The sequence below is a fragment of the Monodelphis domestica genome, chromosome X, assembly GCF_027887165.1.
Source record: "Monodelphis domestica isolate mMonDom1 chromosome X, mMonDom1.pri, whole genome shotgun sequence".
Lineage (NCBI taxonomy): Eukaryota > Metazoa > Chordata > Mammalia > Didelphimorphia > Didelphidae > Monodelphis > Monodelphis domestica.
In genome coordinates this window covers 71,921,814-71,948,414 of record NC_077235.1, presented here as the reverse complement: position 1 = coordinate 71,948,414, position 26,601 = coordinate 71,921,814, and the positions used below count along the sequence as shown (strand labels likewise).

The 26,601-nt window shown below is 49.9% G+C and overlaps 1 protein-coding gene across 1 annotated transcript; it reads right to left on the bottom strand.

Annotated features, from left to right (window-relative positions):
* Positions 1-4,600: 4,600 nt before the first annotated feature.
* Positions 4,601-23,452, bottom strand: CDX4 (caudal type homeobox 4). The gene is made up of 3 exons (XM_056809156.1): positions 22,726-23,452; positions 8,399-8,544; positions 4,601-5,657 (listed from the first exon to the last, which is right to left on the bottom strand). Exons 1-3 carry the CDS (start codon positions 23,201-23,203, stop codon positions 5,448-5,450), a joined length of 834 nt encoding a protein of 277 aa, XP_056665134.1. The 5' UTR covers positions 23,204-23,452; the 3' UTR covers positions 4,601-5,447.
* Between the last annotated feature and the right edge of the window lie 3,149 nt (positions 23,453-26,601).

Genomic DNA, 26,601 nt, shown 5'->3' with positions numbered 1-26,601 from the left:
TCATCCTCAGAGGCCAAGGAGCCCAACTCATTTGTTGTTGTTCTTCAGTTGTGTCCAACTCCCCGTGACCCCATGGTCCATAGGTACCAGGATACTGGAGTGGTTTGCCATTTCCTTCTCCAGTGGATTCTTCCGTCAGGCAATTGAAGGTGAAGTGACTTGTCCAAGGTCACACAGCTAGAATGTGTCTAATTTGGACTCAGGTTTCCAGGTCCAGTGCCCTTAACTACTGAGGCTGTCTCTCATTTTACAAGGGAAGAAACTGAAGGCTTGAGAGGAGAAATGACTTGCCAATGGCCATACATAGGAACATAAAATCAGAAGGGCTCTCAGAGGCCACTAGTCCAACCCCTCATTTTACAGAGGAAGAAACTGAGGCCCAAGGAGGTGAAGGGATTTGTTTTTGATCATACAGTATTCAAAGCCAGATCTTCTGCCTCCAGATCCAGTGTTCTTTCTACCTGACTGTACTGTCTTTTCCCTGTTATAGGCTATTCTTCAGCTATCAGTACTACCTGAGGGGTGAGAGAGGGCATTTATTAAGCACCTACTAAGTACTAGGCACTGTACCAAATGCCTTATGGGCTAGTATCTCATTTCAGATAATTGAGCCCTGCCGGGTAGGTACTCTACTCTCTCTACTAGTCTCTGCTGCCTCTCTGGGTAACCTTGGATAAGGATATTCATTCAGCATGCATTTATTGAGTGCCAACTGTATGCCAAGCACTTGAGAGACAAGGACAAAAATAAAACCGTCTCTTGTCCTCAAGAAGCTTATACTACTTCATCTGGGCTCACAACGTGGACATATGTAAGTATAGGCATGGGTGTACTTACACACAGGACAGGTGTATTAATACAGAATAATGGAGAGGAGGTACTAGCACTTGGAGGGATGAGGGAATACTTCCTGGAGGAGGTGGCCTCCATCTAAGCTGAATTTGGGAAGAAAGCAGGATTCCCAGAATGGAAGGTAAGAAGGGAGGGCATTAGAGACCTGGGGTATGTAAAAGCAATAGGATAAAACAAAACAGGGCTGTGACCTGAGTGCAGGATTTAGAGTTGGTGGACTAATTTTGGTACTACTGTCTATTGTGTGACCTTAGAGCAGTCTCTTCATTTCTCTGGGCCTCAGTTTCCCTCTCTAAAATGCTAGATTCACCAGTTTCTGAGGTCTCCAGATCTCAGATCTTACTGAAAGCTTAGGTGAATTCCTTTCCCTCCTGGGCCTGTTTCCACTACTGTAAAATGCTGGACTCACTGGCCTCTGACATTCTCAAATCGAGGATCTTACTGAGATCGTAGGTGAGTTCCTTCCTCTCCCTGGACCTTAGTTTCCTCCTCTGTCCCTGAGGTACTCTGAGACCTTAGGTGAGTCCCTTCCCCTTGCTGAGCCTCAGTTTCCCTCTGATGAGCAGATTGGACTAGAACTGGGATTCTTAACCTCTTTGGTGCTACCGTAGCCCCTTTGGCAGGCTGGTAGAGCCTTTGGACTCCTGAGTCCACTGTGGAAACGCAGCAAATTCCAGAGGAAAGCTGAGGCGCACAGACAGATTTCTGGGGATCAGCAAACTTGGCTGGGAAAGAGCACTCCTGTGTTTTCCCTGGCCTGGGGATCGTGGGTTCTGAACACTCTGCCCAGACAGGTCCTGAGGCCCCTTCCAGCACCCACAGCTTCCTTCATTATCCTAGCTAGGCCACTTCCTGGCCAGGTAGCCTAGGGCCCAGGGCAAGGCACTCCTAGGGGGCAGCACAGGACAGTGGAAAGTTCCTGGATGTGGGGGCAGAGGAAACTTGGCTCTGCTTACTATCTGGCTGTCCAGAGCAAATCCCACACACATGCCTCAGTTTCCCCTTTGCTGAGATCAAAGGGATTGGCCTCTGAGTTCTCTTTGATCCTCCATCCATGAAGTTAATTACTCTGGGCTTTAGTTTCTTCCTCTATCAAATTAGAAGGTGTTAGCTATGGCATCTTTAAGGTCTCTTGATGTTTGTTTGAGGAGCAGCTAGGTGGTGCTGTAGTGGTTAGAGTGCCAGGCCTGGAGTCAGGAAGACTCCTCTTCCTGAGTTCAAATCCAACCTCAGATACATAATACTTTCATGAGCCTGAACAAGTCACTTCACCTTGTTTGCCTCAGTTTCCTTATCTGGAAAATGGGAATAATAAGAACCCCTACCTCCCAGGGGCCAGATGGGTGGTACAGTGGACAAAGCACCAGGTCTGCACTCAGAAAGACCTGAATTCAAATTCAGCCTCAGATACTTACTATGATCCTGGACTAGTCACTTCACCCTTTTTGCCTCAGTTCTCTCCTTTGTCAAATGAGCTAGAGAAGGAAATGGCAAACTGCTCCAGTGTCTCTGCCAAGAAAACCCCCAGTGAGGTCATGGATTGTCGGGATATGACTGAAAAACGTCTGCAACAAGGCATTGGCTTTAGTGACATCCCCAAGCTGTTGTAAGGGATAAATGAGAGTGGGTTTGGAAGCATCCAGCTTAACATAGGTGAGAAAGTGGTCGGGAAGTCAGGAAGACCTGAGTTCAGATCCTGCCACTTCACACTTGGGTGGCCCTGTCAGTCACTTAGTCTCTCTGGGTCTTAGTTTTCCTCTCAAGAAAATGGGCAAGATGATTTCTAAAGCCCCTTTGGGCTACAGCTCCATAAATCCTAAGAGAGCAAGCCAGCCACCTGGCCCCAAAGCCTGGTGAGGCCTCAGCTATTGGGCCTGTGGCCCATCCGGCCAGCCCCTTCCAGCAGAGAGCTGCTCCGCCCTCTCCTTTGCTGTGGCAACGGGGAGAAAGAGTTCAACCGCTCCCAGTCTTGGGACAAAAAGCCCCTCTGGCTTCTCCCCTCCCTTCTTCCCCGAAAAATGAACCAGGGCAGAAGCGGGGCCCCTCCCAAGGCCCGTGGACTCCCAGAGCCTTCCCAGGAATTATGTTCCCAGCCACACAGGGTCCCGGCAGGTTGGGACAGCGGAGGGCGTTGCAAAGACATCTTCCAGGGCTGGGAGGGTTGCAAAATGCAGCCCCAGGTGCTCTGGGAGAAACTGGAAGAAACTCAGGGATGGGAACAGAGTTCTCTATGGAAATCAGAGCCAGAGGCACCACCCTCTTTGCAGAGGTGGGGGACTATGGGTGTGGGATGGCGCATATGTCAGCCAGCCCCACTGATGCCCAAGTGGCATTTGGGGAAGCTGCTCTTTTTTTAACCCCTCACCTTCTGTCTTAGAATCCATACTGTGTATCACTGCCAAGGTAGAAGAGCAGTAAGGGTTGGGCAATTGGGGTGAAGTGACTTGTCCAGGGTCACACAGCTAGGAAGTATCTGTGGCTGGATCTGAACTATCTTGGAATCAATATCATGAATTGGTTCTAAAGCAGAAGAGTGGTAAAGGCTAGGCAATGGGGGTCAAGTGACTTGCCCAGGGTCACTCATTTAGGAAGTATCTGAGGTCAGATTTGAACCCAAGGCCTCCCATCTCTGGGCCTGGCTCTCAATTCACTGAGCTACCCAGCTGCTCCCTTTCCTCTCATGACTCAGTGGGTGTATTTATTGGTAGGAGTAATTTGGCACCCAGCTCCCAAAGGCCTTCCCTTCCTATGATAGGGAACTGAAGTTCTCTGAACCTTAGTTGGTTCATCTGCCAAATGTGGGATTTGTCCTGGATCGGGAAAGCTTGAAATCTTCTCCCCTCCGCCACTGACCATTCTTACTTAGCAGAGTCTGAGGAGGTGCAGACACTCGGCTACTTGGGAGCGTGATCAGAGATTCGATTGATTGACCGGTCTCACTTTGTTCCCCTGGGAAATCAGATGGCCACTTGTCACCTGACTGCCCTTCAGGCCTTCCAACCCTTGGCTATTCCAAAGCACTTTTTGGCCCATTTCTCCCCCTGAGGAAACAGCACCAGCCAGTGCTTCTAGAACTCACTCTCTCCTGTCAGAGGATCTGGGTTCCGATTCTGCCTCTTATGCATAGGGCCTTTGACCTGCCATTTAACCACCATAGGACTCTTTCTTTCTTTGTAAATGGAAGTTGTTGGACTATAAGGATGTCTCTTCTTGGGGCCTTGGGCAGAGTAGGGAGAATCCCCAATTTTGAGCTCAATCATGGTGCCTTAGCACAGGCCTTGGCCCTGCCCCTTGTGGTATGGCCCTGGGCTGGTCCCCTCCTTTGTGTAGGCCCATTTAACTGTCAAATGGACATGACAGTGCCTCCACCTCGGAGCTTTGTAAAGATCAAAGTCTTCGTTTGGGATTTCTCAGTGTTGTCCCTACCAAGTGATCCAGTTCGGAGCCCCAGAGGCCACCATGTTGGTATGCCAATAGCATAACTGGCCAGGGGCCCACTTACAAGGCTGGCTTTGCAGCTGCAGCCTGGAAATGTTGGGAAGGCTAAAGTGGGGCCATAGGAAGTGGGGGGCCTGCTACAGCCCGGGGAGCCGCGGACCGTACTCCTTGGGAAAGAATGCCAACACTGCCAATGGAAGGCCCCTGCTTGAGAGGTCTTTCTGCAGTGGGGCATCCGCTCATTGGTTGCATGTGCAGGCCAGAGCTGGCAGTCTAACCCAGGAGATGGAGGGGGGGACAAGGATGGCCTAAGAACAGACAGATTGCGTTTATTTGACGTCTTCTTTTCCTTTCTTTGTTAAACAACAACACATTCACGGTGACTTTTGAGCTGAGTTTCCAAGGCACATCTAGGGTTCGAGTGGGGCGGAGCAGTGGTTAGAGTAAAGAAGCCATAGGCTGTGTGTGACCTTGAGTCGATCACTTCCCTTCCATCCCCCTTCATTTTTCCCATTTGCCGAGGGAAAGGCCCCGTGCCGCAACCCCCACCCGCACCGCGCACGATTCTTCTCCCAGTCCGTACTGGGATCCGAAGACCCCGTGAACCAGTCCGGCCAGGCCCTCGGTGAAGCAGGGCCTTGCCCTGGCTGAAAGAAATTTCTGGAGAATGGAGCAATTGCTAACGATCCCCTGAGTTATTATTATTCCTCGAGAAGTCACACTCACTTAACGCCAACGCGGGGGTCCTGGGTAACGGGGAGAATCGTGGGAACGCCAGCGCCACCCCTCTCGCCAGCCCCAGCCCCACCACCCCCGGCATCGCACCATCCCCCTCCGCGGCCCGATTTTCTGTCACAAGCCTGCTAGGAACAGGCTCGGAATGACTGTGACTTCCCGTAGCAATTGACACCACGCTATTGCGCAGGAGGGGGCGGGGGCGGGGCGGGGGCCGCAGCGCCCGCTCTCTTCTATTACCCCATCAATTTGTTCCCAATGGCTGCATACAATGAATGAGACCTCTCCCGCCCCCCGCAGACATCCCGGGCCGCCGGGGGGGGGGGGGGGGGGCGGCTTCAGGCGGCGGCGGCGGCGGCAGCAGCGGCCGGGCCTGAGGGGAAGAGCCGCCCCCGCCCCCGCCGCCGCTCGGCCCAGGCCCCTCACTCGGACACCAGGATCTGGTGCAGATCGATTGGCTGGAACTCCCCCAGGGGCGGCGGCGGCGGGAAGTAGAGCTTCGGGGGGTCGGCTGGGCTCACGGAGCTCGAGTCGCTGTGGGCCGCGCTGACCCCCGTGCCCTGAGCCTCGGAGATCTTCTTCTTGAGGAGCTTCCTTTCCTTGGCCCGCCGGTTCTGAAACCAGATCTTCACCTGCAACGCAACGTCACAGAACAGCGATTGAGGGGCCTTGAACGCCATTCCAGCCGGCGCCTTCCTCTGGGCTGAAGTGGCTCAGGGAGTGAGCCTGGGAACCGGCCGCATTCGGGCTCTGTCCCCAATCTAGCCCCGGGCAGGCTGGGAAGGCGCTCCGAGCCCACCCTCGCTGCTCCTTCGACCCCCAACGTCCTCCAGTACCATTTTAACCCCTTCCCTGCCGTCTTAGATCCCATCCTGTGTACTAGTTTCGGACCAGAAGCCCTAAGAGCTAGCTAGGCAGTGCGGGTTAGGTGACTTCATCTTGGAGAAACCATTCTATCTCGGAGCCTCAGTTTCCCCAGGTGTCATCACTAACGATCTTAGTTTTTAAAAACCCTTCCCTTCTGGTTTAGAATCCATACTGTGTACTGGTTCAGAGGCAGAAGAGCTGTAAGGGCTAGGCAGAGGGGGTTAAGTGACTTACCCAGGGTCACAGAGCTCCAAAGGGTCAGGCCACATTGGAACTGAAGACCCTCTCATCTCTGGATCTGGCTCTCAATCCACTGAGCCACCTAGCTGTCCCCAACTTGCTCTATTCTTAGATGGGCATTGGCCCATCTGGGTGACTGGATCAGGTACCCAGAGCAGCAGCAGCTGTGCAGGTGCCACTGAAAACATCTTCCCCTCCATCCTCAACTCATCAGAAAAACCTTTTTGTTGATAGAACTGAGAGATCAAAGATGTGGAGACTACTGGCCCAGGGCACCGGAAATGACAGACTTAGACTTAGGGAGACCTGAGGTCTTACCTTTAGTACTTAATAGTGCTTCCTTCTATCTTGGAGCCTCAGTTTCCCCATGTGTCATCACTTTAATGATCTTAGTTTTTCAAGCCTTTATCCTCTGGCTTAGAATAAATGCTAAGTATCAGCTCCACGGCAGAAGTGGGAAAGGCTGGGCAATGGAATTAAGGGACTTGCCCAGGGTCACCCAGCTAAGAAGTGTCTGAGGTCAGATTGGAACCCAGGCCTGGCTCTCTATCCACTGAGCCACCTAATGATCTTTCCAGAGATTACACAGCCACTGTGGAAGATACACTAGACTGATGAGACCAGAGAGAGGGGCTTCCATAGTAGGAGGACATGCAGGAATGAAAGGATGCCATGACACCCAAGGGCAGAGGAGAAGTGAGACAGGGGAGCACTGAGGGAACTGGACTGAAGGACCTTGAAAACTTCCTAGAAATTCCTAGAATCTGCGGATTTGGAGCTGAATTTGCTCATTTCATTTGAATGGCATGAAGCAGCCAAAAATAAGCTCCTGAAGGGACTACTTTTGCTCCTGTCTGTCCTAGTGCCTGCCACATCACAGGATCATAGATTTAAGAGCTAGAAAGGACCTTAGAGGTCATTGGGTCCAACTCCCTTATTTTACAGAAGAGTAAACTGAGGCCCAAGGACATCAAAGGGCATGCCAGGGTTTACATAACTAGCAGGTGTCTCTGGCAAGATCTGAACTCGGGTCTTGCAGAATCCCTGGCTAGTGACTTTCTAAGTCACTGCATTAAGTCTCTCTCTCTAAGGAATAGGGACAGAAAGAGGGAATGGATGACTGACTTCAAGCCATACCAGAAGTGCCCATCCTCGGCTCAAGGTCAGAGAAGTAAAAGCTTTGGAATCCCAAGGGTTCTAGGGACAGGGAATGGCAGTGCTCTGGGGTGGTTTAGAGAGCAGGCAGAGGACGTCGCAGTCATCTAGCCCCTCAGAGACCAGCCACTTGAACCCCTCCTGGTTTGGGACATCGTGACATCAGAGATCAGTATGGTTCAATGGTTACCGTGACCACAGCTCAGATTAGTGTCTCTACCCCAAGCCAGGCTGATCCTCAGCCATTAGGCAGCAGCCCGTCCTTAGGCCCATCTGCAGTCTACTGAGGCACAATCTTTGAGTCATGGAGTCACCTTCAAACAACGATAAAGGGGTCAACTCCTCTGGCCTCCAGCACCAGGCTACTGAGTCTCTGCTGACCCTGAGAATCACTTAGGGAATTTAAATGATCCAGATTGGCTGATTACAAGAACCCAAGGGAGAGGATTTCAAGCTGGAAAGGATATTCTTTAGTCCAGACCCTTTATTTTCCAGAGAAGTTTGGAGGAGGGCCTGCAAGGTCAGGATTCAAACCCAGTGCCTCTGTGGCCAGATTCAGGGCTCCTTGTCCCCACATGCAGCTGCCTCTCTCCTAAAGCTCTCATTGGCCCAGGCTGTATCTACTTTGGGATTCCAACTTAAGGTGGAGAAGCCAGTCAGTCATCTTAGCAGGATGCTGGCATTGGACCATTTTCCCCATTTGAATTCTGCTGAGAGGATTGCCTCTCCCATGAGCCAGCTGATGAGGTTGCACTTGGGGGGTGAACAGGAGGAATCTAGGGGAACTCACAGAGTTTTTTTGCTCAACTCTCATAACAAATTTCTAGAGCCTGCCTAGAGGTGTGGGTTCTGACTTCTACAGCCTGGAGAAACAAACACACAAGGAGCAGCTGTGGGGCTCAGGGGCTAGAGAGCCAGGACAGCAGGTCTTGGGTTCCAACTGACCTCAGATACTTCATAGCTGAGTGACCCTGGGTAAGTCACTTAACCCCCTTGCCTAGCCCTTACTGTTCTTCTGCCTTGGAACCAATACTTCATTCTAAGACAGAAAGTGAGGGTCAAAAAAAAAAGCAAAACAAATACATAGAAATAAGAAGATGCTCTGGGATACCTGTCTCTCCGAAAGGCCCAACTGTGCTGCAAGTTCAGTTTTCTTCCGAATGCTGATATATCTGTTGCAATGGAATTCCTTCTCCAGCTCCAATCTCTGATGCTCAGAATAAACCACTCGGTACTTCTCCTTGGTCCTGGTTTTTCCTGCTTAGGAGAAAGGCAACTCATACAGTGCTGTCCCACATTGGGAGGTCTCTAACCACTTAGAGTACATCCTGAAATCTCCCACCTCAGGGCCTTTGCCCAGGGGATTTCCTAGGCCTCTAATGCCCTCCTTTCTCCTCTGTACTTGTTGAACTTCCACCAATTTAATTCAATTCAATTCAGTTCAACAGATTTATTTGTTAAGTGCCAACTGGATGTAAGATACCAGGTTTGGTGCTGAGGAGACCAAAGTGGCCAGTTCACCCCTGGGAACTTCCACTTGGTCAGAACCTTTAAAGTCCAACTCAGTTACCATTTCCCCCATGAAGCCCTCCCAGGTTCTTCCCCTTTCTCCTTGGGAAGGATCATTTTATTTGAAAAACATACAGCGTTTTGGTTTGTATTTTTCTAATGACCCTAGGAGGAGAAGGGAGGCATTGCAGAGCAGAGTCAGGAGACCTGTATTTCAATTTTGTTCTAACCACTTACTGTCTCTGTGACCTCAGGCAAGTCACTGAATTACTTTGAACCTCAAGTTTCCTCACCCACAAATTGGGCGATGGGATAGAGGGGAGAGATGGGAGTGAGGAGAGAGCTTATTTTCTTTGAATCTTGCCTACTCCGTCCTGCCAGTCTGCTTTGGAACCAGTTACATGACATGCTTAGGGTCACCCAGCTACAATGTATTAGAGGCCAGATATGAACCCAGGGCTTCTAGTCTCTAGGCCTGGCTCACATTCACTGCAAAATGGGTTTACCTCTAAGACTTCTAAGGATCAAATGGGATAATCTATTTAAATCTTTTGGAACTGTAAAGGATTCTGTGAAAGCCAGCTTTACCACACTGCCACCCCCTTCAGTGTCTTTATTTGGAAAATAATCACTCTCTTCCTGTGGTGGTTTAAGATCCACAAATAACTCTTATTTGATACTCATAGCATCCTCAGGAGGCAGATAACTCCCATTTTCCATCAGAGGAAATGGAAACTCAGATGTTAAGTGACTTGCTCAGGGTCCTACTGCTAATGAGCATATGAGGTAGGATTTGAACCCCAGGTCTTCCCAACTCCAAGTCCAGCTCAGGTACCTTGCCCTGTCTACATGGTTATGGTTAGCAATTGTGAGGAAGCGTTTTTGCTGTCTGTGTTTGTATCTTGTCTCCCACCTGAGTATCCTTAGAAGGATCAAGGCTAGGGTCTTCTCTCAACTGGCTCTGCAAATAGTAGGTGCTGAATTCATGTTTATTCAACAAAGGAATGGATGGGTGGATCCTTTGGGTCTAAGAATCAAGCTATTTCCCCTCAATTTAGCTAATTTCCATCGGGCCAATTTAGCTTTAAAACATGGCCCTGGGACCCTGAAGGATCCTTATTTCTTTCTCGCTGGTGCGTGGTCTGGCACCTTAGGTAGATCCACTGGACAGGGCCATAGATTTGGCTTTAGAAAGGAACCAAGTAGTCCCCCAGCCCTTTGTTCCACAGAAACCAGGAGCCACAGAGGACCTGTGAATTGTTTAGTAAGTGACAGAACAAGGAAGTCTTCTTGCATCCAATCAAGGGGTCTTTCTGCTATAATCCTACTTCTGCTTGGAGACTAAGGAAGCCAAGATCCATTCTTCTTGTACAAGACTTGGCCTCAACAACTCTGGCTGATTTTGTACCCTGCATGAAGGAAGAAGGGGGTTGAGTCTCCACTCTGCAGACGGGGAAACTGAGGCCCAGGGAAGCTAAGTCACCTCAGGGCATTGTCATAGAGCTGGCTGACTCGCCTTTGCAATTACTAGTTGGGTATCCTTGAGCAACTTTCCTCCCACTCGGAACTTCAGCTTCTTTATTGGAAAAAGGAGTCAAATACTCTTCTGTTCTGTCCACTTCATACATGAGGCTTAAATGAATCAAGGGATATAAAAGACCTTCACTGATATCTAAGTAAAAGCCATAATTCTTTCCCTCAAGTGGTTCTAGCTCAAGAAGAGCCCAAATCTGTCTGGTTAGGGCATATTTCTTCTGACTTCATGTTGGAGATTTGTGCCCTTCCCTAAAATGCCCATGATCAAATGACTCAGAGCATTTTAAGGGTTGCAAGAGTGAAAGCATTAAGAGCCCCATTTTACAGATGAAGACTTTTGGGGAAGTGACTTGCCCAAGGTCACCCAACTGGTATAAAGGACAGAATAGATGCTAAAGAGGGCAGCTGGGTGGCACTGCAGGGGATAAAGCACTGGGTCTGGATTAAGAAAGACCTGAGTTCACATGTGACCTCAGACACTTCCTAGCTGTATGACCCTGGGCAAATCATTTTACCCTATTTGACTCAGTTTCCTCCTCTGTCAAATGAGCTTGCAGAAGGAAGTGAGAAACCAGACCTGTCTCTCTGCCAAGAAACTAAAAAACAACTGAAGGGGAGCAAAAGGGAATGGCGTTAAGGCAAGAAGATTTGGGTTCACTTTCCCTTCAGGAACTCCCGACAAGTTACTTGAGCTCTCAGTGGCCCCAGGCAATCCTTTAAGAATGAAAGGTGCAGGGCTGCTGGGGTGGAATGAATTCACTTCCTCCCAGGCAGTTCCCCACACTCAGACTTCACCGGTCCACTGGGGGAAAAGAGGCTGGCCAAGCAAGTCACCTCGCTCCCAGGCAGCCCCGGGGGATCGCTGGGCCCTGGGTGTGAGTGTGTTTGTGTGGATGGGGATGTGGATGAGGGTAGGGGAGAGTGGAGGGGGGGCAGGAGCAGCACCTTCTAGCCAAACATTTCCTTTGCTTCACAATAGGGAACTAATTATCCTTCCCCTCTGAATGGCTTCCCTGAGGACAGATACCTTTTCCTCCTCCTTCCCTTTAGTCTTCTCCAAAGGCAATTAGGCCATTTCCCTCTCTCTTGACCCCTGGAGTGTGTGTGTTGGGGGGGGGGGAGGTAAAGGCAGTCCAATTCCTACCCTCTGGCCCCTCCCTTCAGCTTTTTGTTAATGGGATTCTTCAGATCTTTCGAGCCCTTTTTGATGTAACTGGTTTGGGGGACAAACTGTAAGGACAAAGACCCCTTTCAAGTGGTCCCTGACCTCCATTGAGGTGTTAAGATGGAGGCCTGCCTAACAGCCCAGAAGGCCAAACCCTTTGTCCATTGGGGAGCACAAACAATGGATTGGGAATTTACAAGCCCTAAACAAATGTCCCCCTGCCCTTTTTATGTCCAGGAACAGGAAAGCGGAGGGAGGAAGAGTAGTCCTCTGGGACGTTTCTGGGGTTTGTCATTTTCTTTTGTTGAAGTGACACAATTTCACCAAGGGCCTTTTTGCTAACTCAGGGCTGGAGTCCGGACAATTAACAAGTCCTGAAAGAGCAATAATGCTGGCTCTCAGCATCCAAGCAGATATCTGGGAAAGCTTGAGAGAACGAGAGAGAGAGAGAGAGAGAGAGAGAGAGAGAGAGAGAGAGAGAGAGAGAGAGAGAGAGAGAGAGAGAGAGAGAGAGAGAGAAATGGAAAGAGATAGAGAGGAAGAGAAACAGAGAGAGAGGGAGAGAGAGGAAGAGAGAGAGAGAGAGGGAGGGAGACAGAGAGGAAGAGAGAGAGAGAGAGAGAGAGAGAGAGAGAGAGAGAGAGAGAGTAGTTTATAAAATCAAAATGGATGTTGCAAATACCAATAAAACCTTAAATCTGATTTCTTTTCTGAACTTTAATCTCTTGGATTCAGAGACAGATATGATTATGGTGTCTGTGGTATCTGCCTCACCACGGGGTTGTTGTGAACCTCAAGAGAGACGAGGCATGCAAAGTAAGATTGTGAATTTTAAAGCACTATATAGAGGCTAGCCTTACAGTATTGTCATTATTCTTGTGTTACTATTAGTAAAGGTCAGATTTGCACAAGATCACATAGCTGGTGAATAGACGAGACTGAATTTGAACTCAAATCCCCAGACTCCTTGCTTAGGTGAAATGGGTACTAAACACCCTCCCAATCCAAGGCTGGCTGTTTAAAGAGTAATTTAAGACATGGTTCTAATTCTTTAGATTTTTCCTGTTGCTTGGAAGACTCACAACTCTTAGGGCTGGAAAGGATGATACTTAGAGATCAATAGTGATTTTCTTCTAGGACCCAATATGTCCTCCTTTCCCTCCCCCTTTCCCACCTGCATCGGATCACAGAAGTGAGAGCTAAAAGGGACCTCAGAGTTTTAGCCCCTGATTTCAGAGACAGAGGCAGAAAGATAGAGACAGAGTCAGAGAGAGACAAAGAGAGACAGACAAGAACAGAGACAGAGAGACATCTCTCTAATAGTAAGGAGCAAAGCTGGGGTTCCAGCTAAATATTTAATAAATAAGCATGAAAAAAACCCTGACCTGTCTTAGAATCATTATTAGTTCCAAGGCAGAAGAGTGGTAAGGGCTAGGTAACTGGACTTAAATGACTTGCCCAGGGTCACACAACTAGGAAATATCTGCAGTCAAATTTGAACCCAGGATCTCCAGGCTTTAGTTCTGGCTCTCTATCCACTGAACCTCCTAGTTGTCCCTGGACTATTTATTTTCACCCCTTGGTGATGGTGATGACACTGAGTATTGGGTCCAAGGCAGAAGAGCGGTAGGGGCTCTAGGTCACCTAGCGGCTCCTAACCAATAAGCATTTATGAAGTGCCTACTATGTGCAAAGCACTGTGTCAGGGCTAGGAGAAGCTGATGCAGGAAAGGATAGCACCCCTTCTCTCAGAGAGCTGATTGTCTATCAGTTTTCCTAGCCGAGGTGCTGTGGCCAGACATTTCTCAGCTGAGGGGCTGGCGTTCCCTCCTGACAGTCATACGGCTCTCCACCAGGACAACGCTACATTGGAAATCTTTTCTAGCTTGGCACCTTTTCCTTCCTCTCCTCTCTGCTCAAGGGACCAGAGGAACCCTGGGCCACAGGTCCCCAAAGAAGGCTGGGAGGACCATCAGCGATGTTCAATCACCAGGAAATATAACCTGTCCGTGTGTCTGAGTCTGTGTACGTCTGTCTCTAACTCCCCCCCCCACCTTCTCCCTTTCCCTCTCTCCTAACCCCCTGCCACTCAATAAAGAGTAAACAGATCCAGGTTTCCAGCCCCAGGGAAGGCTTCAGCTCAACTCCTCCCTCTCCACCCCAACCTCCAACAGCTTCTTTGGAAGATAATAAAGACTAGAGCGGGCAGTGAGAACACTCATTCTTTCCGGCGAGGCAATATAAGCCCCCAAGACAGGAGGGACCCCGGACTAGCCAGAGCCAGGCTGCATATCAAAGGCCAGGGAAGTGTTAAAAGGGTCTGTTGCCCCAATCTGGCAGATAAGGTCTCAGAACCCGAAACAAAGTGGGAAAAAAAAAACCAGACCTCAGGACTGAGTTGACAAAGGGGGAGAAATTACCATCCACTGTCTCTGTCCCCTGTCCGGTTCTAAAGGTGGTGTGGAGGACCGTTTGGACAATCTCCTGTCCCCATCCGCATCCCCAGTGCCCCTCCCCAACAGCCCCTTCCCCCACCCACTCTTCAGCTATTTCCACATCTGTTGGCATTCATCTCTAGCATTTGAGCCATTTTCTTCCCCAAAGAATACGATTCCCAAGAACCGGGAGGGGAGATTCACTCCCAGCTGCCTCTCCCAAGTTAATTTGGGAACAATGCGCCCAGGCTGGGACAGATGTGTCTAACAGCTGTTCTCGTGTCGCCTCTCTGGTATAGTCCTTCTATAATGTCGCAGCTTAGAGTGCGGATGTCCTCCATCCCTCCATCACCTGAACCCCTACTGAGGCGTTCTGGGAATGCCAAGAGGCCAAGGTGAATTTCTGTAGCTCCAGAAGAGATGGGCTCCAGCTGTCCTTTAGTGGAGAGGACTCAGAACACTGGCAGAGTGGGAAAACCTCTTAGAGACCTAGTCCATCTCCTTCAGTTTGCAGGTGAAGAAACTGAGACCCAGAGAAGGGAAGGGACTTGCCCAAGTTCACCCAGCAAGTCAGTGACAAAGCCCAGAATCTAGAACTGGGAAAGACCTTAGAGGTGGTGGATTTCAAACTGCTGATTTTACAGAGGAGGAAACTAAGGGCCCCACAAGGAAGTGACCTGCCTAAAGTCAACAACCCAAGTAGTGGAGATAGTCTGCCCATACAACTTCCACTGTTTCCAGCAGCAGCCATCTTGGGAGATGCTAGACCACAGTGATATCATAGCAGGTCTCTTGCATTATTTGGCTAAAAAGCCTAACAAACAAAGTTCTATCCTGTCTGAGCCTGTAGCATCTAGTCCCCAAGAGTCTTCATTTAAAAAGATGAAGCAGATGGCCCTTATTGGAGACTCATTCCCAATACAAGACCTTATTTTGCTGGTCAGTCAGAAGCAATCACTGATACCACCTTTTCCTTAACTAACTTTACTCCCTATAAATGAGAGAAATTGGACTGGTGTTCTCTAGGGTCTTTCCCTTCCAGGTCTGCTGTTCAATGTTCTAAGCAACCCCTCTAACTCTAGCTTTATGACTCCATGCCCTAGGTTGTTTTTTAAAACCCTCACCTTCTGTCTTGGAACTAATACTATGTATTGGCTCCAAGGCAGAAGAGTGGTAAGGGCTAGGCAATGGGGGTTAAGTGACTTGCCCAGGGTCACACAGCTGGGAAGTGTCTGAGGCCAGATTTGAACCTAGGACCTCCCATCTCTAGGCCTGGCTCTCCATCCACTGAGCTATCCAGCTGCCCCCCATGCCCTAGGTTTTAAGGCCCCATCTAGTTTTGACATTCTGTGGACTAAGATCTCCTGCTGTGCTGATATCCTATCTTCAAAGGTGCTTTCCAGTTCCAACACTATGTCACTGTATGTCAGACCTCTTCCAACTTTAATTATGTTCTGTGGTGGGACAGAGGGGCAACTAGGTGGCTATTTAGGTAGTGACAGTCAGATCTAGAGAGACAGGAGATCCTGGGTTCTAATGTGGCCTCAGACACGTCCTAGCTGTGTGACCCTGAGCAAGTCACTTCACTCCTGTTGCTTAGCCCTTACTACTCTTCTACCTTAGATCCAATACACAGTTCTGATTCTAAGATGGAAGACAAGGGCTTAAAAAAATCAGTGAATAGACCTGGAGATGGGAGGTCTTGGGCTTAAATCTGATCTCAGACACTTTCTAAATGGATGACCCTGGTCAAGTCACTTAATTCCAGTTGCCTAGCCCTGACTATTCTGCCTTGGAGCCAATATACAGTATCAATTCTAAAAAAGAAGGTAGGATTTTTAAAAAATCAATGAGCAGGCCTAGAGATAGAAGGTCCTGGGTTCAAATTTGACCTCATACACTTTGTCACTGTGACATTGGGCAAGTCACTTAATCTCATTTACCTAACCCTGATCACTGTTCTATCTTGGAACCAACACACAGTATTGATTCAAAAAGGGAAAGTAAAGATTAAAAAAATAAGCCCTTCGTAGCTGTTTGATCCTAGACAAGTCACTTAACCCCCATTGCCTAGTTCTTACTACTCTTCTGCCTTGGAATCAGTTTATAGTATTGATTCTAAAACAGAAAGTAAAGGAAAAAGAAAGAGAGAGAAAATGAAAGGGAAAAAGAGACAGAAAGGAAGAAAAAGAGAGAAAAAGGAAGGAAGGAAAGATGTAAGAAAAAGAGAGATAGACAGATAGGAACAAAGAGTAACAAAGAGAGAGAGAGGGAGAGAAAGAAAGAGAGACAAAAAGAAAGAGAGTAACAAAAAAGAGACAGAGAAAGAAAGAAAGAAATAGAGAGAGAGAGAGAGAGAGAGAAAGAAAGAAAGAAAGAAGGAAGGAAGGAAGGAAGAAAGAAAGAGGAAGGAAGGAAGGAAGGAAGGAAGGAAGGAAGGAAGGAAGGAAGGAAGGAAGGAAGGAAGGAAGAAAGAAAGAAAGAAAGAAAGAAAGAAAGAAAGAAAGAAAGAAAGAAAGAAAGAAAGAAAGAAAGAAAGAAAGAAAGAAAGAAAGAAAGAAAGAAAGAAAGAAAGAAAGAAAGAAAGAAAGAAAGAGGGAAAGAGGGAAAGAAAAAGAGAAAGGAAAGAGAAAGAAAGAAAGAAGGGAGGGAGGGAGGAAGGAAGGAAGCCTTGTAATAGGGAGGGTTTCCGTAAGCAGTCCATCCATTTGTTCTCATGTACAGTCTGGAAACTCCCCGAGGGAGGGAAGGGAGGCATTTCACCTGAGGATCCCATTTGACAATGGGTTTATTTTAAATTGACTTACTCCTTGCCTGCTTATGGGAGTCTAACCCTGAGGGGAGCCGAGGCGTCAGCGAGTCCAGTGGATTCCATTCCACTAGTCCTTTCATGGGCAAGGCATGAATTCAGGTAGTGCCAGCACGACTGAATGCCCCACTCATCATATTGCACGATTAAAGAGTGCTTACACGAGCCCCTTGGGCAGAACGTTTGCAAGCCACCCATGGGAGCCACTGGCCTGGGCAGCGATCCCCATGTGCCTTTTTCATCTGCTTTCCACTGAGGGTGTGCTTTTAAGTGCCCTGCTTCTCCAGGGCACCCTTCCATCGTGTTACTTTCAGAGAGTGCGCCATTCCCCGTAACCAAGAGTCCCCAAAAGAAGGCTGATTCAGCCAAGATGGCAGATGCCTCTCCCCTGCTCCTGTCCAACTGCGGGTGCAAAGTAAGGCACCAGCTTCCCTCTCAACTGTTCTCCAAGACCAGACTTTTAAGTGGTCCCAGCATTGCCAGCCTGGGTGAGCTGAGGAGACCCAGCCCCAAACTGCAGTGTCTGGTGAGGTCTAGAAGAAGGAACGTGACTCCACTAAGGACACACGGAACCATTAAGTGAATGAGTAGCTTCTGCATTCACATATGCATCTTCTGACTCCAAGATCAAGGTTCTTCCCTTATGTTATAATTAGGATACGCAAACACCACCAAGTGGCCTTTGGACTCAACAGAATCAACAGAGTCAAATCCATACCCGGTGCGTTATCTTCCTGCTCTCTTCCCTCAACAGGACCCCATTTTGTTCTGATTTATTGATTTTGCTCGGAGGCTGGGTCACCCTATCTCACTCAGGCTCACTTACAAGGCCAGTCCTGCTCTGTTGGCTGACTGGGCCAGTTTGCTCCTCCGTAGGCAGCTCCCACCCTCTTTGCCCTCCCAGGGCTTCCCTCTATTGGCAGCAGATTCAGTGGGACTTGGTGTGGAGACCTGGTGGCCCAGTGACTCCTCAGCTCAACTCAGCCTGCCCAGTAAGTGATGGGGGCTCCATCCTTTACTTGGGGGTGAGGAGGAGAGGGTGCAGTCTTGGGATTTCAGCATTTTAGGGACTCCTGTGGGCCAATGCTCTCTTTATACTAATGTGGATTGTGATAAATGGGTGACCTGGGCTTCTCAGACTTTATGTTAATGGACTGGACCCTTGAGAAATCCCTGCCAAGCTGGAAGGACTTTTAGCAAGGGCATGGTGATGAGAAGTAGTGAGTCTATCATCCAAGCATCATCCTAGGGAACCATGGCAAAGCTCAGTTACAGGCTGGACGGAGGGATCTCTTGGACACAGCAACTTTCAGGCAGAGGAGTGGTGATCTATATTGGGAGAGGTTGTTTCTGGCTAAGGGACAGCAGGACTTCTTGAGTGTTCAAGGTGGGCAGTGAGTGTGGCATGGAGAAATGTGACTGGAAGTGGCCTAGCTGTGCAGCAAGAACAGAAAGGTAGCTGGGTGGCTCAGTGGATTGACAGTTTGGCATAGATATAGGAAGTCTTGGGTTCCAGTCTAGCCTCAGACACTCCCTAGCTGGGTGACCCTGGGCAAGTCACTTCACCCCCATTGCCTAGCCTCTTCTGCTTTGGGACCAATATTGATTCTGTAATGGAAGTGAAGGGGTTTAAAAAAAGAGCAAAAAGCAATAGGTGGAGGAAGGCTCCCTGGATTATGACCCCTCAAAAGGACCATTGTGGGGATTTAGGAGGATGAGACTCACACAGAAAGGATCACCAGAGGATCCTAGACCTAGAGCTAGGAGAACCTCAGAAGCCATAGAGGCCAAGTTCCTAATTGGACAGATGGAGAAACCAAGGCCCTGGGAGGGGAAAGGACTTGCCCAAAGTCACACAGTTAGTGCCAGAGGAAGTAAGTGAACCTTGTGCACTGGCAGAGAACGGATTCACGCTATGACATCACTGATGCATCTCCACATCATATGTTTGGGCATCCTTTGTTCCTCCCTGCCATGCCAACTTGAGAGCTCCATGAGGGAAAGGCCTAGTCCTTAATGATCTCTGCACCTCTCCCTCCCAAAGTCCTTTACCCATAACAGGCATTGAATAACTAGAAATACCCACATGGGTGAATACAGGTGGCCCTACAAGTCAAAAGTTACATACAGATCTCAATTTTAAGTTGCTAAAAAGGTGAGACTCAAATGCTAATTACAAATCAGGTGACAGGGCAGCTAGGTGGCACAGGGGATAGAGTGCCAGGCCTGGTTTCAAATCTAGCCTCAGACACTTCCTAACTGTGTGACCCTGGGCAAGTCACTTAACACAGATTATCTAATCTTTGCCTTTCTGTATCATAGTTATTCATCAGATATAAAGTATTTCAAAATGTTAATTCCAAGAACTAATACTTAAAAAGAAGATAAAGGTTTTAAAAAGAGTATGGGGGGGGCAGCTAGGTGGCTCAAGGAGATAGAGCCCCATGCCAAGAATCTGGAGGAATTTGGCCTCAGACACTTCTAGCTGTGTGACCCTGGCCAAGTCACTTAATTTCAATTACTTAGTCTTGGCCCTTCTGTATTAGAGTCATTAGGAAGACATTAAATACGGGTTTAAAAGGATTTTTTTAATTCTAAGAAATGTTACTAAGACTGAAGGTAAGGGCTAAAAAAATGAAGAGACAGTTAGTTGGCTCAAGGGGCTAGAACACAAGGTCAGGAATGGGGAGGATTTAGGTTCAAATGTGGCCTAAAACACTTCCTATGTGCTCCAGGGCAAGTCACTTAACCCCATTTGCTTAGCCCTTACCACTTTGTCTTAGAGTTGTTACTAATACAGCAAGTAAGGGCTATAAAACAGACAGACAGACAATGGCAGAGACAGAGGGGAAGAGAGGGGGAGGGAGACAGAGAGAGAGAGAGAGAGAGACAGAGAGAGAGAGAGACAGAGAGAGAGACAGAGAGACAGAGAGAGAGAGAGAGAAAGGGAGGGAGGGAAGGAGGGAGAGAAAGGGGGAGAGAGAGGGAGAGAGAGGGGGAGAGGGAGTGAGGGAGGGAGGAAGGAAGGGAGGGAGGGGGAGAGAGAGAGAGGGAGAGAAGGGAGGGAGGGAGAGAGAGAGAGGGAGAGGGAGAGAAGGAGGGAGGAAGGGAGGGAGGGGGAGAGAGAGGGAGGGAGAGAAGGGAGGGAGGAAGGGAGAGAAAGGGGGAGACAGAAAGGGAGAGAGAGGGGGAGACAGAAAGGGAGGGAGAGAAAGGGGGAGAGAGGGGGAGAGAGAGAGGGAGAGAGGGAGAGAGAGGAGGGAGGGAGGGGAAGAGAGAGGGAGGGAGGATGGGTAGAAGGGAAAGAGAGAGAGAGGGAGAGAGGGAGGGAGGAAGGGTAGGAGAGAGAGGGAGACAGAGAAGGAGGGAGGGAGGGGAAGAAACAGAGGGAGGGAGAGAAGGAGGGAGGGAGGAAGGGTTGAAGAGAGAGACAGAGAGAGATATCAAAATGGAAAAGAAGTGACACTCCTTCATAAAAGTGTATCTCCAAGTGTGGCCCATTGTTACACATGTTTTTAAACTCTTTCATTGTATTGATGCCTTGTGTTGTCTCGTTCTCTATCTTTTGTTGTCTTTTCAAAATATAATTTTTTATATGGGGTAGCTCTCTGGAAGGAGGAGATAGATATTGGGGAAAACAAGGATGATGGAAAAAACAAAACAGGAACAAAACTCAATGAAAAAGATGGATGGATGGATGGATGGATAGATAGATAGATAGATAGATAGATAGATAGATAGATAGATAGATAGATAGATAGATAGATAGATAGATAGATAGATAGATAGATGGGTGGGTGGGTGGGTGGGTAGGTAGGTAGATTTTTTAATGTGGTGATATGGGAGGAATCTTGGTGCCATAGAAAATGGGTTCAACTTGGATCCCTGAGTTAAAATCTTGGTCCTGGGGTGGGAGGTAGCTAAGTAGTTCAGTGGATTGAAACCCTGGGTTCAAATTTGACTTCAGATACTTCCTAGTTGGGCAATCACTTAACTCCCATTGCTCAGCCCTACTACTCTTCTGCCTTAGAACTGATACAAAGTATTAATTCTAAAACAGAAGGCAAAGATTTTTTTTAAGTTCTCCAACACTCCCGAGCTGTGTGAACCTAGGCAAATCATTTAACCTAGAATAGATTCTAAGAAGAAAGCTAAGGGTTTTAAAAAAAAAAATCTTAGTATTGCTTATTCATGACTTTGGATAAGTCCCTTCCCTTCTTTAGATGTCAGTGCCTTTCAATGTAAAATGAGGGTCTCTGAGGTTGCTTCAAATGCTAAATCTGGGGTCCTGTGATCTCTCTCACTTAACCGCATTTGCCTAGCCATTGCCTTTCTGTCTTGAGTTGTTACAAAAGCAGAAAGTAAGGATTTAAATAGAGACAGACAGAGAGTAGAACCAGAGGTAGGAAGTGACTTCCTCAAGATCACATAGCCAGTAAGTGGGAGCAGCTATAATTGCAGAATTCAATTCTTCCAACTGCAGTTGGAAGTTTTATTTAAAAGGAGGGAAGGGGGCACCTAGGTGGTAACTAGAATGGAGAGCCAGGTCTAGAGATGGGAGGTTGTGGGTTCAAATCCAGCCTCAGACATTTCTTTGCTGTGTGATCCTGGGCAAGTCACTTAACCTGCATTGCCTAAGCCTTACTGCTCTTCTGTCTTGGAAACAACACACAATATTGATTGTAAGATGGAATGAAATGGTTTTAAAAAACAAAAGATGGTAAGGGAATACATAAATATATATATATATATATATATGAATAAAAATATATTGAAAATAACTAAATACATTTTTTAAAAGTCCAGAGATAGGAAGTGACTTCCTCAAGGTCACTCAGCCAATAAGTGGTTGGAGATGGGAGTCTAAAATTCCCCTTTTCTGACTTTTAAGGTAATTCAGGATTTTGCGTTGATTGTGATCAAGCTAGGCCCCAAGGAAGAATGGAGAAGATATAGTTCCTGGGCAGGGGAGAGGGTGGGAGAGGTCACCAAAAAAATCCTTGGGACAAAGGATTGCTTTCATTGTTGTGGAGGGGACAGATATCTTTGAAAGGAAAGCTGATGGAGGAAAAAAGGTAGCAATCAAAAGAAGCAAAATCATCCGATTCCCCAAAGAAAATAGAGGGGATGTTCACTGGGTCTCCCCCACTGCTTCATCCAGTCATTTCCAAAGGAAAGCTAAGGGCTGTGGGAACACCTGGGACTCTCCCTGATGACCTGCCCAGTGGCCCAGTCCCTCCTGGCTCCCCTTCCCAGATCCCATCTTGGGCAGATTGTCTCTAAACCATCGAAATCCTGTGGGTTGAACAAGAGATCGTGCCCCCGCCCAGAGGTGTCTCCCACAGTGGCAACCATTGAAAGGGATCCCGGGAAGGCGTCCCTGTCCTCCCCCAGAAACCATCTCCTCAGGGAGATTTTTTTCAAGCAAAGGGAGTCCCCGGTTCTGCCCTTTCTGTGCAGGGTCCCTCCCAGCTCTAACACTGTCTCCAATATTCTGCGCACTGAGCTCGAGCTCGATCCAGCTTCGCTCTTCTGGTGAATTCTGGGCATTGCTCATTAAGAGCCCCATTCTTCTAAGTGGGGGGCGGGGGTCCTGGAGGAGATTTCGGAGGTCTGTGACCTTGGAGGGACGGCGGAGAATAGCTTTCTCTGCCCTCACTTTTCCCTCCCTGAATTGGAGCGAAGTTGCCTTCAATGATGGTTTCAAACAAAATCAAAGAAGGGGTCTCCGGTCTCCAGCAAGGTCCGGGGGGAGGGGGGCCAGCAGGATAGAAGAGCCCCACTGTTACAGGGGAGAACCTCAGAGAACGGGGCTGCTGGCGTCTGGGGAGTCGCTGCGGTTCCCCGCTAAATAAACATTGGCCGGGGAAGTCCAGCGCATCAGTGGTAGCCGGTGTGGAGGGAATACAGAAGACACATTAAGGGTGTGCAAGGGCCACCCCACTGCAGCTAGCCAGGGAGGAGGGGGACAGAGTCTGGCTTACCTGAGACATGAAGGGTTTTGCTCATCCAAGCATAGGCACCTCCCACGCTGGGGGGATTGGAGGTGGGCTCTGTGAATTCCATGTTCTCAGGAGGGAGGACCCCGCTGGGCCCAGGGTGGACCAGGTTGCTGTAGTCAGTGGCTCCGTACGGGGCTGGGGTTGGGGCCAGGGCCAAGACCTGAGCCAGGGTCTGGACGGAGGAAGGCTCCACCACAGAGTTGGAGGGCCCCTCCCCATAGGGAGCCCAGTCTTCCCTTGGGGGACCGTAGTGGGGTCCCCATGGCCCAAGCCACTGCCCGTGGGCATCCAGGTTAGCCATATGAGAATAGCTCATGCCATGTGGATAGGCAGGGGCTGGGCTGAAGGCCTGAGCTGGCAGGTGGCCCCCGCCCCCGCCTATGCCACCCCCACTGCTTCCCATGCCGGTACCTATACCAGTGCTGCCCAGGTTGTTGGCCCTCTGGGATCCTGGATGCATCTCGCCCTCCTTCTTCTCGAGGCAGCTTCTGTATATGGTGGCTTGGGGGACAGAGAGGTTTCTCCTACACCATCCTGGTGCCTCCTAGGAGCCCCAGACTCCCCAGTGCCCAGAAATCGAGAAAGCTGCCCCTGAGCTCTGAAGGTTGTCAGCCAACCTTCAAGTGCCTCCTTTGCCCAACATGACCAAGCAGCCTCTGTGTCCAGAGGCCTGGGAGCGGGGCTAACGGGGCATTCCCATCTGGCCCGAAGGCTGGAGGACGCTGGGCCTCCCCCCCCCCCATTTGCATTCAAATGAAGGGCAGGCCCACCCAGGCATCCCCACCTTGCAATAACTTCTAGTGTATCCAGACCTTTTCTCCTCCCCCTGGGCTCCTTACTGCCCGGCTTCGGGGGCGGGGCCTGCTTCAGGGCTCTGACCCCACTCACTCACTCACTCACTCACTCACTCACTCACTCACTCCCTTCTACCTCCGAGGTGCCCCTTCTTTCTAGCCCGGGCCAGAGTTCAATTAGAGAACCAGCCGGGAGGCCACTTCGAACAGAGCTCTAACATCAGAGAAAGGGCTTTAGAACACACGGGGGCAGAGCTGGGAGGGAGGCTTAGAACAGGGAAAGGCAGAGCTGGAAAGGCCTTTAGAACACCTGGGAGGAACAGGGGAAGCAGAGCTGGAGGGGAATGTTCTAAAGCGCGAAGGAGGGCTTAGAACCCAGAAAGGCAGAGCTGGAGGAGGCCTGAAGACTTAGAGCACCGGAGCAGGGCACTGGCGCGCCCTTCCAAGGCCCAGAGGCAGAGCTTAGCTGGGGGCTGTCGGGCCCTAGGGGAGGGGTCCTCAATATCAACACTGTTTCCACAGCAAACCCCGAGCTGTTTTCAGTCTGAAGCTGGTCAATATTGATGGCTCTTGCTGGTGTCAACAAGAAGTCTTGGGGCGGGGAGGGGAGCGGAGCGGAGCGGAGGAGGGGAGCTCCCGTACCTCGGCATAGTCTTAGGGGTGGCAAGGGCCCAAAGACAAAGCCCCGCCCGCCATTGGCCAGGGCCAGAGCCCCCACCCCACCCCCTCACCCTAGGCGAGAAAGCCAAAGGATTGTGCCCCAGGTCAGGCCCTGAGACAGTGGAAGGCCAGATGAGCCCCCAGACCTCCCAGCTCCTGGGTCCGGGCCCTTCCGGCTGCGGAGCTGCCTGCTCTCCCCAGAGCCTCCCCTCCCCTGCCCACTGCCCCGGCCTCCTGCCAATTGTCGCTCGGGTTAGCCTCCCCTCCCCTCCCGACTGTCCCGGTGCCCTCGAGCCAGACCTCTGGAGGAAGCCCACTCCAACCCCATTTGGTCTTCCACGGAGCAGTCGGGGTTCTCCCCCGGGGCATGAGGGCTCCGGACCGTGAGCGGCGGGCCCATCCCAGCAGGTTGTGGCCCGGCCTGAGACTGCTTTAAGAGGAAGGAGGTATGCAAGGGGCTGGGGAGGGTCAAAATGCCTCTGCCCAGCTGCCACCAGGCCAGTCATATTTCCTTCCATGCTCAGGGCCCAGGCTTTCTGGCCGAGCCTCAGCTGCCGATTGCTCCCCATGGCCAGGGCACAGGCAGGGGGTGGGGACGCACCCAGGTGGGCTGAACTCAAAGCAATCCACACAGCTGGGGCTTAGGTGTGTCCCGCAAACGGCCTGTGAAGGCTGGCAGGAGGGGAGATGCCCGAGAGGGCTCAACCTCTGCTGCAGCTGCTGCCTCCCCATGCCCTGTTCCCCCTCCCACTTTCTATCCTGGCACCTCCTGGGCCTTACACCAATCACATCTGGCCCATGGGCCCCAGCTGCACGTGGTCAGCCAGGCTCTGCTGGAGCCCGAGGAGCTGCTTGCTAACTCTGGCCATGAGCCACTTTGCCCAAAGGCTCATGGGATGCTGAACCCAGAAGGGCCCTTGGAAATCACCTAGTCTGTCCCCCACCCTTCACCCCATTTGACAGAGGAGGAAATCGGAGCCCAGGCCCAAGCCCAGAGCTCTCGGGATCCCTTTCTTTCCTCCCTCTTTCCTAGTAACTTTATCAAATGAGCTAGTGCACAGGAAGGTCTTTGCAAACCTGAAATGTTGGCTTTGAAGTGGACTTTTGTCCTTCAATAAACAGACACTGACCATTTATAGAGCAGTGCAGTGGATAGAGATCTGAGTTCAAATCTGACCTCAGACACCTACTCACTGTCTGATTCTGGGTAAGTCACTGAACCTCTGCCTCAGTTTCCCTGTTGGTAAAAAGAGGCTCACAATAGTACCTACTTGCCAGGGCTGCTGTGAAGATGGAGTGAGATGATATTTATAAAGTGCACATAGTGGGTACTTCATAAATGCTCATTTACAGGCCAGCCTAGCGGCTCAGTGGTTAGAGAGTCAGGCCTGAACCTGGGAGGTCCTGGGATCAAATCTGCCCTTAGAACCTTCCCTAACTGGGAGACCCTGGACAAGTCCCTTAACCCCCACTGCCCAGCCCATGGAACTGATACTTAGTATTGATTCTAAAACAGAAAGATGGGATTTTAATAGGTAATTCATTAATTAAAGGTTCATTTCCTTCCTTCCTTCCTATTATGGGCCAATCCCCAGGATAATACAAAGACGCAATCCAGCTAGCTCCTGCCTCCAGGATGTCCTCCAGGATTCTAGTGGGTCTCCATGCAACACAACCTCCTTCAGACAGAGTAGGGGCAAGGTTTGCTGCATCTGTACATCTGTGGGGCTATAGATGTGCCCATGCTGTCCCTCAGCAATTTCCTTTTTAACCTCTTACCTTCTGTCTTCAATACTTATCACTTCCAAGGCAGAAGAGCAGTAAGGGCTGGGCAATGAGGGTGAACTGACTTGCCCAGGGTCACCTAGCTAGGAAAGATCTGAAGTCATATTTTGAACCCAGGACCTCCCAACTCCAAGCCTGACTCTCAATCCACTGAGCCATCCAGCTGCCCCTCCCCTCCCAACTTTAAAGGGGGATCTTGTGCTTTTCCATCACTCTCATTTATGGACATATCCCTCCTCCACCTTCAATCTCAGAGAGCTGAACAAAGACTCAAGGGGCCGACAGGCAGGGATGCCAGTGTTCCCCACCCAGGGGTCTGTCTTCTCAAGGGTTCAGTGTGGCCAGCACACCTACACGGCATTGGGGCTGCAGCAGGAGAGATTGCCGACTGCATGTAGTCAGTACCGTGGAGATGCTTCACCCGACATCAGTCTGTGTGCACTTCCCTCCCACCCCATGTTGAGTGTCCTCTTTCGAAACATGCAGGTTTTTGCTGACAGCTTTCTGGATCTCCGGCCACACCCCCTCCCCCCATAACCTCCCCTGGAAACAAAGAAAAACCACAAAATGGACCCAATGGACAGGTCGAACAGTTGAGGAGACGTTTTGGCCCCTGGTG

Bases quoted from the DNA above. Each gene is read 5' to 3' on its own strand.
- CDX4 (XM_056809156.1), bottom strand. From the start codon at position 23,203: ATGCATCCAGGATCCCAGAGGGCCAACAACCTGGGCAGCACTGGTATA. The intron at 8,545-22,725 runs GTAAGCCAGACT...TCTCCTAAGCAG, and splicing joins CAAAACCCTTCATGTCTCAG to GAAAAACCAGGACCAAGGAG. The intron at 5,658-8,398 runs GTATCCCAGAGC...GTTGCGTTGCAG, and splicing joins TGGGCCTTTCGGAGAGACAG to GTGAAGATCTGGTTTCAGAA.